We start from the raw sequence: 16,468 nt of genomic DNA, 5'->3' as shown, positions 1-16,468 counted from the left end.
AACAGGGGCCAGGGCCATCAGGACACATGCTTGAATTACGTCAGTAAATTATCCAGAAAAACATTTGTCCTTGCTGAGTCACCATGGCTGACAAAGTGCTCCCATCTAAGTTCCAGGAGAAATGGGGCTGGCTGTCATATTTGCTTAATTTAGGAACAAGAATATACCTCCTTGGTGAGACTGAGTCCACTGCTTGTTCCCTCACAGGTACCTCTATGCTCCGTCCCCTGGCAGAAGGCTCTGCCCCGCTCTCTGCCACAGTGCCAGTCCACCCACCTCTGGCCTGGGCACCCCCTGTGGTCACAGCCCCCGACCGAGGAAAAAGGACCTCCCGAAGGAAACCTGTCTGGCCTCAGGTACTCCATGTCTGAAAGAGAGATCCTGGCATTGGCCCTAAGGAGTATGGGGGGTGAAGCCCTCTCCTTTTTCCTTGGGGAGCCTCCAGTCTAATTGAATTCAGCCAGTTTGCAAGGTGGTGCTCTGCATCCTCAGGGGCAAGAAAAAAAACTAACCATTCTGACCTGCAAGAGGTTCACCACCTCTCGGAGAGAAAGCTGTGTGGTTTCTCTCAGGACAGGCAGATCTCGTAGAAGGGATGGGACTCACCCCCACTATATGAGTTTCCTAGATTAAAAAATGTTTAAATGTCGTTCAAATCACTTGTTTTGTTTAGGTAATGCTGGGCTTTTGAGAACGAAATTCTGAATAAATCTTTTTTTCTAAAGCAATCTAAGAAGAGATGAGATGGGGTAGAGAAGGTGAGGGGGAAACTTTTTTTTAAATACAAGTGACAGTGGCAAACTGGTACAGAAATCTTCCGCAACTGATGAGTGCCTACATCTGAGTTAAATTATCTGCAACAAAACCCTAGATAGTGTTGTTTTTCTTGTACTCATCTTCCATGTTGAGAGAAAGAAAATGTTGTCTGGAAAGGAAGGTCTGAAAAGACAAATTATCTTCTATGTTTTATCGTCAATGTTTGTGGCTGATGAAAAAGGTCAGGGGGACACTGGGAGCTCCAAGAGATAAGTTTGCTTGGGGCACTGCAACTTCAAGTCAACCAAAGATGAAGGCAAACCCAACAGGAATGTTTTCTGTTAGTGATTTAGTTTTTTTTTTTTTTAATTTGATTTTATTTAAAAAAGAATTATAGAAACACCACACCATTTATTTCCCCAAAATAGCATTATTATAAAATTCCCAGTTTCAACTGGCAATTATTACATAGCAGGTGAACCATGTTCACAAACAGTATTTTATCTATCATTTACTACAGTTCTTTGAGAAAGATTGTATCAAACTCACTTGTAGTTGAGGAAGAGTAATCCTTGCTTATTGGTTGCTTAAATTTCAGTGTTTCAATAAAATTTTAAATGGTAAAGCTTGGAAAATCCCAGATTTAATGAGGAGACAACCAGAATAGAACCACTGGAGCCTCTGACGAAACCCATCTGTGTCTTCTTGGGCAGCTGAGCTCAGGTACTCTACCACTTGGTGGCAGCACACCTAAGCTGCCAGAAGAGTGTACAGTAAAGGCAGCCTCTACAAAACTGAAGTGTCATAACATAGAGTATCAGTATCAAATATATGCCTGAAAACATACTCAACCCCAAACATCAGTGAAGGGCACATAATCAGACTTAACCAATGATAAGTAAAGAGAGAAATAGAAAACATAGTGAAAATGATATGTAATGGGGGAAAGACAAACAGCCCCAACCTGGATCCCAGTAACTAAAAAACACCTCCTTTTTACCCGATGCTAGGCTGTCTCTCCTGCATCTATATTCAGGGAACTCTCTTATTTTCAATATTCCAGCCAAATGAATCCCAGCTAAATTTAACTCATCCTGATTACCTACCACAAACTCCAGAAACACCTGAATGCATTGGATCTCATTTCACCTGACATTGAAGTTGACCTAATCAAGGTGACACCAGACACTTCAGCTTCCTAATCAGCCTGCTCTTGGTGAGCCATAGACTACAGTAGCCTAAAAGAGAAATTAAATGACCACACCTCGGCTTTCCAGGCTCATTCAACATTGCTGCCCAGAGGCAAACTCCTAAAAGGCCTTTTTCCTAAAAGGCAGATAAGGACACCAGTTCCGATAAACACAAAAGAGGTTAACCACTTTAAGCCATGCCAGAACTGACTACACAACCAGCCAAGGAGCTGAAACACATCCAGAGACAAAACTAAAAAATCACCAAGGGCAAAAAAACAAGCAAGCCCTTTTTAGATTTCATATCAGATCCTAATTTTAATGTATGCTCCCTGTTAAGGGGCCATATTAGTTTAGGAAAGTAAAAGGAATCCTTGCCTGGGAGACCCCACAGAGCAGGCGCCGTGACCAATCCCTCTAGTCTTTCCAAAGTCAGGATAAGGTTTAGGTACACAATATATGGCCCTAAGTCAGGGTCATTGATGACGGTGATAAGAATGTTTGCACAATGGTGCCTGGGCAATGGTGAGCAAATAAATTTAGGGAAATGCAAAGAATAGGAAATATCATTGGAAAACAGTATGGAGGTTTCTCAAAAAGTAAAAATAAAACTACCATATGATCCAGCAATCCCATGTCTAGGTATATGGCCAAAAGAAAGGTAATCATAATGGAGTACTAGTCAGCCAATACAAAGAATGAGATATTGTCATTTGCATGACCATGGATGGAACTGAAGGACATTATGTTAAGTGAAATAAGCCAAGCACAGAAAGACAAATATTGCAAGTCATATCGGGAGTATAAATTGATAAATTTGGAAATAAATTTGGTGATTTGCCCCACCAGCTTTATAAAAAAGGTTCATAAAATAAGTAATCTGATTAAAACATGGGCAAAAGATCCAAATAGACATTTCTCAAAAGAAGACATACAAAATGGCCAACAGGTACATGAAAAAATACTCAACATCACTAATCATCAGTGAAATGCAAATCAAAACCACAATAAGATATCATCTCACCTCAGTTAGAATGGCTATTATATTTTTTAAAAAAAACAAAAACAAACAAAAAAAAAAAACAGAAAATAACAGATGCTAAGGAGGATGCAGAGAAAAGGGAACACTCATACACTGTTGGTGGGAATGTAAGTTAGTACAGCAACTACGGAAAACAGTACAGAGGTTTCTCAAAAAAATAAATATAAAATTACCATATGATCCAGCAATCCCACTGCTGGGTATGTAGCCAAAAGAAAGGAAATCTGTGTATCAAAAAGATACCTGCATTCCCATGTTTACTGCAGCATTATTCACAATAGCCAAGACATGGAATCAGTCTTAGTGTCCATCAACAGATGAATGGATAAAGAAAATGTGATATAAATACACAACGGAGTACTCTTCAGCCATAAAAAGAATGAAATCTTATCATTTGCAGCAACATAGATGGAACTGAAGGACATTATGCTCAGTGAAATAAGCCAGGTACAGAAAGGCAAATATTGCATGTTCTCACTCATATGTGGGAGCTAGAAAAAAACAACTCACAGAGGTAGTAAATACAATGATGATTACCAGAGGCTGGGAAGAGACAGGAGAAGGAATAAAAGAGGGTGATTAATGGGTACAAAAATACAGTTCTATAGAAGGAATAAGATCTAGTGTTTGATAGCACAGTAGAGTGACTCTAGTTAACAATAATTTATAATATATTTCAAAATAGATATGAGAGAAGATGTGGAATGTTTCCAACAAAAAAAAAATGATAAATTTCTGAGATGGTGGAAATCTCAATGACTCTGACTTGATCACCACACATTGTTACATCTATCAAAATATCATATGCACCCTATAAATATGTACATTATGTATCAATTTTTAAAAAGCAAAAAATAAATAAATTACATATGTAAAAACTAAAAAGAAGCCCATGATTGCTACAGATCTATCTCGAAGAAGCCACTTAAGATACAGACAAAGGTTTATATAAAAAGATTTTTACTGAGGGTTACTTACAACACTGAACTTTTGGAAACAACTTAGATGTCTGGTGATAGGGTTAATTAAATATAATGCATCCCAAGATACACTATTACACATGAAAAGTTTCTAATGTTATGAAAATATTTCTATAGTATAATGCTAACTGGAATAAAGCAAGCAGCAAAACTGAAGAAACAATATAATTCAATTCTGTTTTTAAAAAGCTCTAGGCCAGGCGTGGTGGCTCACACTTGTAATCCCAGCACTTTGGGAGGCTGAGGTGGGTGGATCACTTGAGGTCAGGAGTTCCAGACCAGCCTGCCCAACATGGTGAAACCCCATCTCTACTAAAAATACAAAAATTAGCTGGATGTGTGGTGGGCACTTGTAATCCCAGCTACTTGTGAGGCTGAGGCAAGAGGATCGCTTGAACCAAGGAGGCAGAGGTTGCAGTGAGCCGAGATCACTCCATTGCACTCCAGCCTGGGTGACAAGAGTGAAACTCCGTCTCAAAAAAACAAAGCTCTTAAAAAAGATAGGAAGGAAATATGTCAATATATTGTTATTATCTCTAGGTGGTACAGTTATAAGAGCTTTAAAAAACTCTTAAAATATTTTTTCTGCACTTATTTTCTCCAGTAAAAGAAATATCCTTCTAATTTAAAAATACAGGCCAAAACTTTGTCACACTGTTAGGCACATATATTCACTCATTATGTATTAGAAGCGAAGTGTTACTGACCTATGGCTGTAACTGCTATCACTACTGGCTCTAATCCTAAACTTAAGCATAACCCTAACCCTAACTTTGAAAAAGCAGTGCTAGGGACAATAAAGGACAAGTGACAAAACAAGGTCCCTACTTTCAAGCAAGGGAAGGAAAAGCAACTGCCACTGGTTGTCAGCCCCTTCTGTGAGCTAAATAATGGGCTACGTACTTCACACGTGTTATCTCATCGAATCCTCACTACCATTGTGTTTGGTAATATCTTTATACCTGTTTTAAAAATAAGAAAATTTTTAGCAAGCATGCACATTTCACCTCCCAGAGAGGGGGATTCTGGGGTTTATTCTTCCTCGGCTGGAATACTCTGCATAATTTCCAGGTGTCAGCATTTTCCCTGGAGCCCATTCTTTCTCTGTTATCATTCCACTCCCACCAAGATAATGCTGATGCCCAAAGTCCCTTCTGAGAGTACACATGGAATATGCATGTGAAGGAGACTCACTACCCTCACTTATTAGGAATTCTTTTGTCCAGTGCTGGGTGGGTCCTTGATTTATCACTAAAGGCACTTACTGGTTCCTGGAATAACCAGGGTTGCTTCTCATAGTTACTTCATGACCAAGTGGTTTCCGCCTCTGATTGCTCCAGTTATTGTTCTCCAGGGAATCACAAATGTGTCTCTCTGCATTTGAAGGATGATAGCCAGCTCTTCCCCACTCCCAACAACCTGTCCCTGAGCCCCTGTAGCCCCTTAGCCCCACATGGACTGTGCAGGCCCCACAGACCTGCCAAGTCCTACAATGGTGGCATGGCCATGGAAATGAAGGAGCCTCAGAATGCACATTAACTGAGCACTAATTCCAGAATTGTACTTCTGACACCACAGCAATGCCAATATAGAAGCAGACAGGCAGGTGGGTGAAGGAAACATCTCACACTCAAGGAAAATGAACAAGATGATCATCGCTAGAATATGATAGAGACTACCCCACCAATGTAGGCATTAAGTTCGGGGTCCCTGCTACTGATAGTCTTTTATTAATCTCTTTAAATAGTTTCTATGGTCTTAAGTGCTTTTGTTTTCTCCCTACATCTCTTGGTACAATTTGGTAACTAAATCATGGTTGACTATCACCCACAGATGAGCATAAATGAGAGTTAACTCATCTAAAACTGAACACAACCACCTGGGGGAGGAACTGTGAAGGACCCCCCCCCACCACCACCCTCACCACCCCCGTTGTCCTGCAAATCCACAGCCACCATGGTTGCCTTGGCCAGCAGAAGCCCAAGACTGAGGCAATTGCTACCTGTATTCTCACCTGCAGCAACTTTCACACTTAGGTTCCAAAGAGAAGCTTCAGGAAAGCAAGTTTGAAGCATAGTGGTCCCTGCCCACCATTGTTAGATCCCTTTCCTACCGCCCTCTTTCATTGTCCCTCTGTTCCAAATCCAGTCTTAGCCCATCCTTCAGAGTTCACCTTCTTATTCTCCCCAAATCAGTCCTCTCACTCTGCCACCACTGCCACTTCCTTCACTTTGGCCTCCTCATCTCTTCACTGGATAAAAGCTTAGGCTCTGATGCTAGACCATCTGGCTCCAGATCATACTGGCTGTGTGCCAGTAGGCAAGTACTTCATCTCTCTGAGTCTTAGTTTCCTCATATGTTAAAGGGAATAATGATAATTCCCATCTCAGTGTTGTGAGAATTAAGTTAATGCATGTAAAATACTTATGACAATGCCTAGAATTGATTAATAAATGCTAGTTGTTATTATTACTATCTTTAACCCACATTATTGCAACTGTTTCCCCATTTCCTAGCCTTCTCTTCCATTCCATCTTCCACTCAGTTGCCAGAGTGAATCTTCTAAAATGCAATTTTAATTGTCATTCTCCTGCTGAAAAGCTCTTCAATGGCTTTTTTATTGCCTATTAGTAAAACTTTTTGAACTGGACCCACGGAATTCTATATGCCTCTCTGCCCTATCTTCTGCCATTCTCACAAAAGACTATGTGTTTCTACATCTTGAGTTTCCGGAACTTAACCTGACACCCCTTCACCTCCTTTGCCCACCCCCAGCGTTCCTCTGAGACCTTCCCTCTGCCTGGCCCACTCCTACCCCTCTGTGCTTTTAGCAAAATTCTCTCAGGGCTTCTGAATGCTGCTCACGTCCCTTTTGAAGTCTCCCTACTCCCAGTCAACAGTGATGCTATATGTTCCACATACTGGGAGGCCAGAGCACTGGGTTCAACCCTCTATTTCATCACTTAACTCAGGGTACTACCCCACAACTGTGCACACGCCAGACTTCCCCAGACGATAGAAAGAGATGCAAACTAATGTTTGTGGAATCTACTGTGTGCCTGGCACTATGTAAGGACTGTATATACTTTATCTTACTTAATACGTCTTACTTAATACCAATAATTAATAAATTGAAAAGAATTTTACTTTTTCTTCAATATTGATATAAATTATGATATTTATTCTAAAATACTGAGAAAAGTAATCATTATTAATTTTCCTTATTTCAGTTAACTAAGAGAAACTTCTCAAGAGATACTTTAGCATTGCATTAATCTATTAATAATTTGGTTTGGAGTTCTCAGAGTCAAAACCTTAGGTTCTTTTTCACTCTAAATTATGTTTAAAGATTCATCATGTTGTTGCATATCACAATAGTTCAAAAATGCTAGTCACGGAAAACTACATAATGTACAATACCATTCTTATAAAGCTCAAAAACAAGAAAACTAAATAATATATTGTTTATGAAAACATGTGCTGAACTCTACCTCCCAAAAAGCAAAAGAAGAATAAACATAAAACCCAGGGTAGTGTTACTTTGGGGGGAAGTAAGGGAGTCAGAATGGGGAGGAGCCCTAGGTAGCACTGAGGATAGAGGTGATGTTCTGCTTCTCAAATTGGAGGGTAGGCTCTCAAGTGCTCGCTATATTATTGTGCTTCATAACCTTCATAACCATATATACTGCATCTAGTCCCTCATATGTAGCAAACAGTGCTATCTATGTATGTTCACATATTTTTTGTTGCTATTATTATCATTATTACTATTACTGACCTCCTCTAGGGGAAAGACTAACAATTACGAGCATCTGGGTGCTAGAGAGAGACTGCTAGATAATTCCTCACAACACCCTTATGAGATAGACATTCTTTTCCCAAAATAAAAATTATAATATTAAACTCAGAAATGGTGAATAGCACGCTCAAAGTCTCCCTCTGTGCCAAATATCTTCCATTTGCACCTTGAATCCATTCTGTATCTTCTCTCCACTCCCCAGTGCCCTGGGAAGCTGACCTACATGGACTACATCAATGGGCTCCCCTGTCATCTGGCTTCTCAGTACATTCAGCCAACGATGACAGGAGATGAGACAACGGGAAGAGAGTGGGGTCAAGGTACCAATTCCCCTGCTCCCTGTCATGGAGTCACCATGAGTTGGTGGCATCTTCCACTGAAGGCCACAGTTCCTGTCAGGCAGCCTCTCACAAAGCTCTCCTCTCTCTTAGAAGTGGTTATGTTTCCCCTCCGTGCTGTTTCCAGGCCTGCAATGCCTGAGGGATCCAAACCTTGCTGGTTTCCCTGTTCCCTGCCCACAGCCTTACAAACTGTCTCTTCATTAAAGTCTTCCCAAATTACCCAGGTTGAGGGGCCATATGTTTCCCGGCTGCAGAAAGGTAAAGCTGGGATCCAAAGCTCAGCATCTTCCATCTAGACTAAGATGCCTCTTCATCCTTTGCTGCAAAAGCTGATGTGACTCTAAGGAAGGTTATTACTAACAATTGCAGTTACTACTGTGGCTTTATGGTAGAAAGCTATTTGCTCTTAAGGGCTAGGGTTACACACAGACAATAATAGGAACACCTAACTGGTATTGCTGGAAATGTGTGTAAAAAGTATCTTGTTTATACATAGAAATTACAAACTGTTTATATATAGGGTTTAAATTTAAAATAGATAAAGAAATTAACAATGATCTTTAAAAGGTGTAAGTTTTAGGGAAATGTAAACAATGTGACCTAAATGTTCTCACTGGTCCTATTATCTGGCCCTTCCATCACCCAATCCCTCCCTTTCCTCCCCACATCCTCCTTTTATTGATGATCCCAGATAAAGAGCAAGGTGCCAACAACACATCTCAATAGGCCCTTACAACAGAACATGTTTGATGACAGTAGTTTGGATAGTTCAGACTCTCTCATGCAGAAAATAGAGAGAGGAAACCCTTGCAGTTTTTACCCCTCTTCTTTCAACTGTCTTCCTAGTTCTCTCTGCTTACGCCTATTTTCTGGGGATGCTGCACAAAGACAGTGCAGGCCGTAAGCCCAACTTATCTTTTGCTGAAATCTGTAGAACAAGAGCAAATGTTATCAAATAATAAGCCACAAGTAAAGGCACCTTGATCTGATTGACAATGCAGAATAACTCATCCTAATTTCTTGTCATCTTTCCTCACCAATATGATAACCGCATTCCTTGGCAGAACACTCAGTATCTCAGTGGCACTGCTAAGAGCAGATTAAGTGTCAGATACATCAACTGGTGCCCTAAGGAGTCACAGAAAGAAGGTCGTGACAAAGCAGGCTAACAGTGATGATGAAGAGGAATTCAATGCAATAACAGTAACCCAGGATTTCCTTACTAGATGTAGTACTTAAAAATTCCTATTTCTAGCATTTCGTCAACTCCCAATAATCACAGCGGGTAGATTATCCACACTGTGGGCTAGGCCTGGACAGTTGTTTACTCTCAGACTGGATTTTCCTTTTGTTTTATTTTCTTTTTTTTATTATTATGCTTTAAGTTCTAGGGTACATGTGCACAACGTGCAGGTTTGTTACATAGATATACATGTGCCATGTTGGTGTGCTGCACCTGTTAACTCATCGTTTACATTAGGTATATCTCCTAATGCTATCCCTCCCCGCTCCCCCTACCCCATGACAGGCCCCAGCGTGTGATGTTCCCCACTCTGTGTCCAAGTGTTCCTCTTGTTCAATTCCCACCTATGAGTGAGAACATGTGGTGTTTGGTTTTCTGTCCTTGCAATAGTTTGCTCAGAATGATGGTTTCTGGCTTCATCCATGTACCTACAAAGGACATGAACTCATCCTTTTTTATGGCTGCATAGCATTCCATGGTGTATATGTGCCACATTTTCTTAATCCAGTCTATCACTGATGGACATTTGGGTTGGTTCCAAGTCTTTGCTGTTGTGAATAGTGCCGCAGTAAACATCCAACATATAAAGACACATACATGTGTCTTCATAGCAGCATGATTTATAATTCAGGCTGGATTTTCTATCCTGTCTCTATCCTGTCTCTCAATTTCTAGGGACATTCATCAGCTGATTATATCTGAGTATTTTCTTTCCACTCCTTTCACATACAAGTAACTGTAAGCAGATAGCAGACCAGGACAAAAAAATGATAGATAAGTGTAGGTATCGGATGACAGTAAAGATAACATGAGACCTCATGATGATAGGAATCATCCAGAACTTGTCTCATAGTAGACACTCAGTAAATATTTGTTGAACTGAGTGGATGGAGGTATTGAAAAGTTGAATTAGAAGACTTTTAAGGTTTCTTCCCACCCTATTACCTATGACTCCTCAGAATAAGATGATGGAAAACCTGAGTGACCTAGGAGATAGATGCCCAAACTCATCAGGAGCAAGACAGAGAAGTTAAAATGAAGGGACTCATCTCAGGCCAAGATGGATGCTGAATGAATAAGTCAGGACTGATCCAAGCTGTTATACCCCAACAGGATCCTTGGTCCTGGGTAATGCCCCAAAATTTCCACACAGAGTCCAAGGGGACTAAAAAGAAGTTCTCTTAGGATTTAAGGTATAGACAAAATGTTAAGTGAAATCCCAGACCTTAACTTACTTAGGAAGTCTGAGAGTACTTAGATGCATATTGGTGGGGGTGGTAAGACTCTGTTCTGAGGCCCTGGATTTTATGACGTATTGTTTTTTTCCGATATCACAGAAACCTAGAATTCAGGGCAGGAAAGATTCTTAGAAGTCATCTAAGCCCACCTCCAACCCAGTAGAGGAACTTTTTCTACAGCATCCCCAACAGAGGGTCATTTGGTCTTCAGCGACAGGAAGTTCACTTTCTCCAGAGGCAGCAGCATTATGGCTAGACAGCTTCCATGTAGGCAGGTTCTTTCCCCTGATTCTAATGTCTACCCATTAATGCAACAGAGGCCATGCCTGTTCCCTCACTTCTGGGGCAGCTCTCCTGAAGTTAGGAATTGCGTGGTTTTTTTTTCCTTCATCTTCATGCCTGCCAGCAAACATCCCTCATTCCTTCAACTGTGGAGACATGGATTGTGGGTGCCTTAATGTGCTGCTTCCTTGACAGTACTCTAACTGATCTATGTAGTTCTTAAAATGAAGCTGGCCAGATGAATGTTACAGAGTTGAATGCAGTGGTCCAGATATGGCCTGGCCTACAGAGAGGAGAGTATGACTATTTCTTCCTATTCATTTCTAAATTATCAACACTATCTGCTTAATCATCTATTCTAAAATGTTCCCCCAAATGGTCATTAAGTTTGCTGGTTCCTTAAATTCCAGGACCCTCTTTCACCACTCACTTGTCCTTATTTGTTTGTCTTCTGTTGGCTGGTTCATCTCCTATGCTACCAATGCACTCCCATCTTGGGCTGCCTTTTACTATTATTGGTTTGGCACTGGGTAGGGAAATACCCAGGTTTCCCCTAAATTTCTCAAAATGTGTGTTCCTGCTCACTGCAAATCCTCAATCTACCTGGCATAGAGAAGCTCTAAATACTTGTTGACTACATAATGAATAAATGCATGAATAAATAAGTAGGAAATGTTCGTCGGGAGTGGTAGCTCATGCCTGTAATCCCAGCACTTTGGGAGGCTGAGGTGGGTGGATCACTTGAGGTTAGGAGTTCGAGGCCAGCCTGACCAACACTGTGAAACCTTGTCTCTACTAAAAATACAAAAATTAGCCAGTTGTGGTGGCGGGCACCTGTAATCCCAGATACTTGGCAGGCCAAGGTACTAGAATCACTTAAACCTGGGAGGCAGAGGTTGCAGTGAGCCAAGATTGCACCACTGTACTCCAGCCTGGGTGATAGAGTGAGACTCAGTCTCAAAAAAAAAAAAAAAAAAGCATCAAATGATCAAATGTCACCTACAGTCTTGATCACACCAGCATGTAACAATCCACTTCTAACAAGAGCCTGTCTTTTTAGCATCCTGAATCTGACCCAGATAAATAATTTCTTCTCACCAGTATCATCTACTGAGTCTAACAGTTAATTTTCATTGTTCTCTTTCTCTTCCAAAGCCATGGCTGCACAGAAGAAAGTGGTAAATATAATCTGACCTGCTAAGTTATTCAGTTTTCCTACCCCAAACTTCACTGTCTTTAGAACAATCCTGTTCCATCCCACAGCCATTATGAGTGACATGTGGCCAACAGAATCAGGAAGTGACTGGTGGGCATGACTAGGTGAACTCTGTGGCCTGCCGGGAGCTTACACTCTTCATGAATACAGGTCCCTCAGGAGACAGAGCAGCAGGCATCACAGAACAGTTCTTCCCACTGGCAACAGGACTCTTGCCTGCCCTATGAAGATCCTTCTGATTCTCAGGAGCGCAGACTGTAATGATGTGACCACCCTCTGAGAAGCAGAGAGCCTGCATCTTGTGTGTTCCTTCAGTGATAATGAAAGATAATTCCACCTTTTTCATGGCCTTCCTCTCAGCCCCTCTTGGGTTTTGTTCCCCTTCACCCCAGCGGAAATCTTTTCTTTTTAAATTACTTCCAGTCTGTTTTGTCCCACTCTTTGCTTAACAAGTCAGAATAAAGAAAAGTATTCTTCCAACTCTTTCCCTCTTTATTCTAAAGAAAAGATGAGCATGAATTAGTTGCAGCTATGTGATGAACATGCAGGAAAGAAAAATGTACCCTTTATATCTTCTGGGATCCCAATTTCTTCTGTCTTTAAAAGAACTGAGAGTCCATCACGGGTCCCTGTGAAAACTTCTATTGTAAATCGCTTCAGAAAATTCCTGGTTTTATGCCTGTTGGTCACATACTTAGGAAAAGTGCTTTAAAAAACTGCTTAGCTAAATTGCTAAATTACCTATATCAATCATGAGTTATTTAGTCTACCTCCTTGCTTCTGAGACAGATAAGAGTATTTCTTCTTTACAATGACCCCCAGAAAAAAAAAATCTTTCATCCTTACATCATTGTCTCATGCACTCAAAGTTTATAAGATCTTCTTCAGATATGACCCAAATCCCTTTTACTGGAACTTAAGACCTTTTATCTTTTTTCTGTTCCCAGTGGATATCATAAAGAACAAAAAAAAACAGACACTCTTCAGCATCTATTTGTTCACAGTCTTCTGTCTGAAGTTCTTCAGGGCTCACCATTCCATTCAACATCCTTCCAAGTAGGGGATGACTGCTCTTAAAATCCCCTTTACTACCTGCCCATCACCTCCCAAGCATCCCTTTACATTCGTTTCTTCTTTAGCTCTCTGAGATGCAGTACTTGCCTCACTCGACATCTGCTTCAAGAACTTAATAACACATTCAAAAATTATCCCAGGTCTTCCAGCAAAGGCAAAGCTGGATCTATAGCTCCTCCCCGTAATTCACTAATTCTTCTATAAAATGCACAGAGACAAGATGAAGGGTTTGAAAGCCCAAGGAACCATTTCTTATTTGCCACAACAAACATTTCACAGGTTTTGGCCCCACTAAGAGACAGACAGCAGTGCTGTCGCTGCTCAAGAACAAACATGGCAAGAGAGCATGGGGGCTGGCCTCAGAAGGGTTGAATTCTAGACCAAGCTCTCCCACTGAGCCTTGTGAGCCACACACATCCTCTGCCAGCCCCTTTCCCTAAGCAGGACATGACACGTATCTGCCTAGATTGCTCCTCAGGGCTCTCCCAACTCTCACATCTTGTGGTTCTCTAATCAAGTGAAGGTCTCATCTCTCCCTTCTCAAAATACATAAACTATGTCCTTGGCATGTCTCCCACACCCACCTTGTGGCCAGTGCTATCTAGACCAGTGTTTCTCACACTTTTTAAAATGATCATCCTAGGACCTGAAGAAGCCTTTTTAGATCTTTTTTCCCTAATCACCCTACCCAGTGAAAATTTAATACCACACATATACTGTACATTGGTAGAGTATATATACCTGTGTTTAATACATGGAAATAAATATTTTGCTATCCCTAACAACCAATTTTCACTCTCTTTGGGGGCAGTATCACTCCCACTGAAAATGCATGACCTAAATCAAGTTGAGTGCCTCCTCTAGCTGAGTGATACAGAATTGAGTGTCCAGAGTTGCCACTTCCAGCTCCCACCCCATTCACATGAATCCCAGCAGTAACAATGGGAATGAGGCAGACAATGGACAATGGTGTTCCAGGAACAGTTAGAATCCACTGGAAGGGCAGAAACCACTAGGGTCCCTGGCAGAGATGGAGGCTCCTTCCAAAACTGGCATCAGCCCAGCTTCCCTCCCGCTCCCCTGCAGGCCCTTCCTCTTCCCCTTACCTTGGCACGCTGGCCAAATACGTCACTAGTTTCCGCAGGTCTTCCTGTCTTATTCTGTCATGATTGCTGCGAGCAGGGAAGGTCAGGATGGGTCCGCCTCGCTTATCACGACCCCCTGCAAGGAGGAGGAAGGGAAGAGTATTTAAGAAAACCAGTCAGAAAGGAAAGCCACAGTGGAAAAAGAAATCTGTCTGAGTGCTGGGTGATCAGACAGAAATAGGGGATCCAGAGAAATCTGGTCACTGTTCAGGACAAGGCCAGGGGGTCGAGATGCAGGTAGCACGTATGACTGTGGGCAAGTTTTTGGCTTCCCCAGTGCCTCATCTGTAGAAGGCAGATGAAAACAGTACTGTGCACATTACAGGGTTGTTGCAAGAACTGATGAGTTGGCACATGGGGATGTACTTGGAAAAGTAAAGCTCTCTACAAATGTGAGATGATAATGAAAGTGGTGATAACTGTTCTTACTGAGAAAACAAGCTGGTGGAAAGTGCTATGTTCTTGGGAAATTTAACCTCTAATTTACTTCTCTTTATAGACCTCTGTGAGGTGGGAGTGCTTGTCATTAGCTGAGTACTATGGTAAGCAGACCTCAAAGCATCCATCCCGGGATAGCATTACTGGGAGGTTCTTAGATTCATAGAAAAAACATTAAGTATTTTCTATACAGCCAAAAAACCACCCCTGCCTGTCTGCCTGAGGTGCCACCTGTCACTCCTGCTAGAGGAGCACATGAATCTTAGCAGAAATCAGAATGCTCAGGTCTTAATCACTGCAAATGCATATGTACATACTAAGATTACAAGTGTTTTCTAAACATCACATTTAAAATAACTGGAAGGAGTATACCAAAATGACAATTGGTGTTGCTATTAGAAGGCCAGGATTTTGGATCGTTGCTTTTTCTTTCCTCTACTTTCCAAATACCCTATTTGCTATTTATTATATGATTTTAAAATGTATTCATTAATGGACACTATGCTTAGGAAGTGGAACCAAGTTTCTCAGGGGCGTTAGATAGGAAAAAAGCTAAGGGTAACTATGACCTTACAGGGCACTGGCCATTACACAAAAAAAACCACTGTGTCATGATCACAGACTCCTCATGCCACATCTCAGGTGGCCACCAGATAGACCCCAGAGTAGGACCACAAAGGGATCTAATGAAAGAGAGTGGAGAGGTGCAAACCTCACCAATACTGGAAAACAGGATCTCTTACACAGAGGGCAGAGTCTCCCAGGGATCCCGCCCAAGTGTGAGTTCATGAATAAGGTTTCCTTCTGGTTAAGGAGTCCAGAAGGCACATGGAGAGAGGGCACGCTTGACAAAAAATCAATCCAGAATACCCTTGAGGAGGAAGTAAGGAGGCTGCAGAGAGAAAAGGATTACACAACATCAAGGCCACTGTGAGATCCAGCCCTGATGAAAAAGTGTTTCTGCACCACCACCACTGCCCAGCACCCCAACTCAGGGAAGATTCATACAGATTAACTCAAAGTTGGACATTTCATACCACTAGCCCTGGTTCTTTGAAGTGATAACCACCCTTGTCTCATCTGCCTTGGAAATGGTCCCCATCTCTCCATTGCCTTCCACATGAGGAAAAGGAAGTGAAAAAATTAAATAGAAGGTTTTCCAAAAGCTGGGAGGTACTCCAACACTCTCAACCTTCTCCTCTATCCTTGACCTCACCCCAAGCATTTTCACTCTGGCAGTTTGTTTGTTTGCTTGTTTTACCATAGCTGTTGGTTTTTTCCTGACCTTCCTTGGGCATTTTACAAGTAGAGTCTTGGAACCATAAGGAACCACAGCTCTGACTGGCAAAGGGTGGCCTGGAGGGCTGGCTGATACTGTCCCTCCCAAACTGGAGCCAGGGCTGGCCTTGGAGACATGAGATTCAGGATCATGGCTGGGGAGGTTTTTAGATGGCTGGAAGATAGTCACTTTTTCTTTCCTCCACTTTCCAAACTTCCTATTCACTATTTACTATACGATTTCAAAGCGCATTCACTAATGGACACTATGCTTAGGAAACAGAACCAAGTTTCTGCTTTTTTTTTTTTCTGTCTGACACTCCTGAGAAACTTGGTTCCACTTCCTAATCATAGTGTCCATTAATGAATAAGCTTTAAAATCGTATCATAAATAGTGAATAGGAAGATTGGAGGGTTCAGATGGCAAGGAAGGAGGTGTGAGAAGA

General features: G+C 41.5%; 1 protein-coding gene across 24 annotated transcripts in view; it reads right to left on the bottom strand.

Moving 5' to 3' along the window:
• KALRN (kalirin RhoGEF kinase) overlaps nucleotides 1-16,468 on the bottom strand; it is a 690,448-nt gene that overhangs the window by 475,994 nt on the left and 197,986 nt on the right. For all 24 annotated transcript variants that reach the window (XM_031662269.1, XM_031662306.1, XM_031662320.1 and 21 more), the window contains one exon: nucleotides 14,268-14,382. In XM_031662269.1, the coding sequence (XP_031518129.1) occupies nucleotides 14,268-14,382 (115 nt within the window). The remainder of the gene's footprint in view (nucleotides 1-14,267; nucleotides 14,383-16,468) is intronic.

Source organism: Papio anubis, chromosome 2 (assembly GCF_008728515.1).
Source record: "Papio anubis isolate 15944 chromosome 2, Panubis1.0, whole genome shotgun sequence".
NCBI lineage: Eukaryota > Metazoa > Chordata > Mammalia > Primates > Cercopithecidae > Papio > Papio anubis.
Note: the sequence above shows the minus strand (reverse complement) of the source record. Positions and strands in the feature narration are given on the sequence as shown.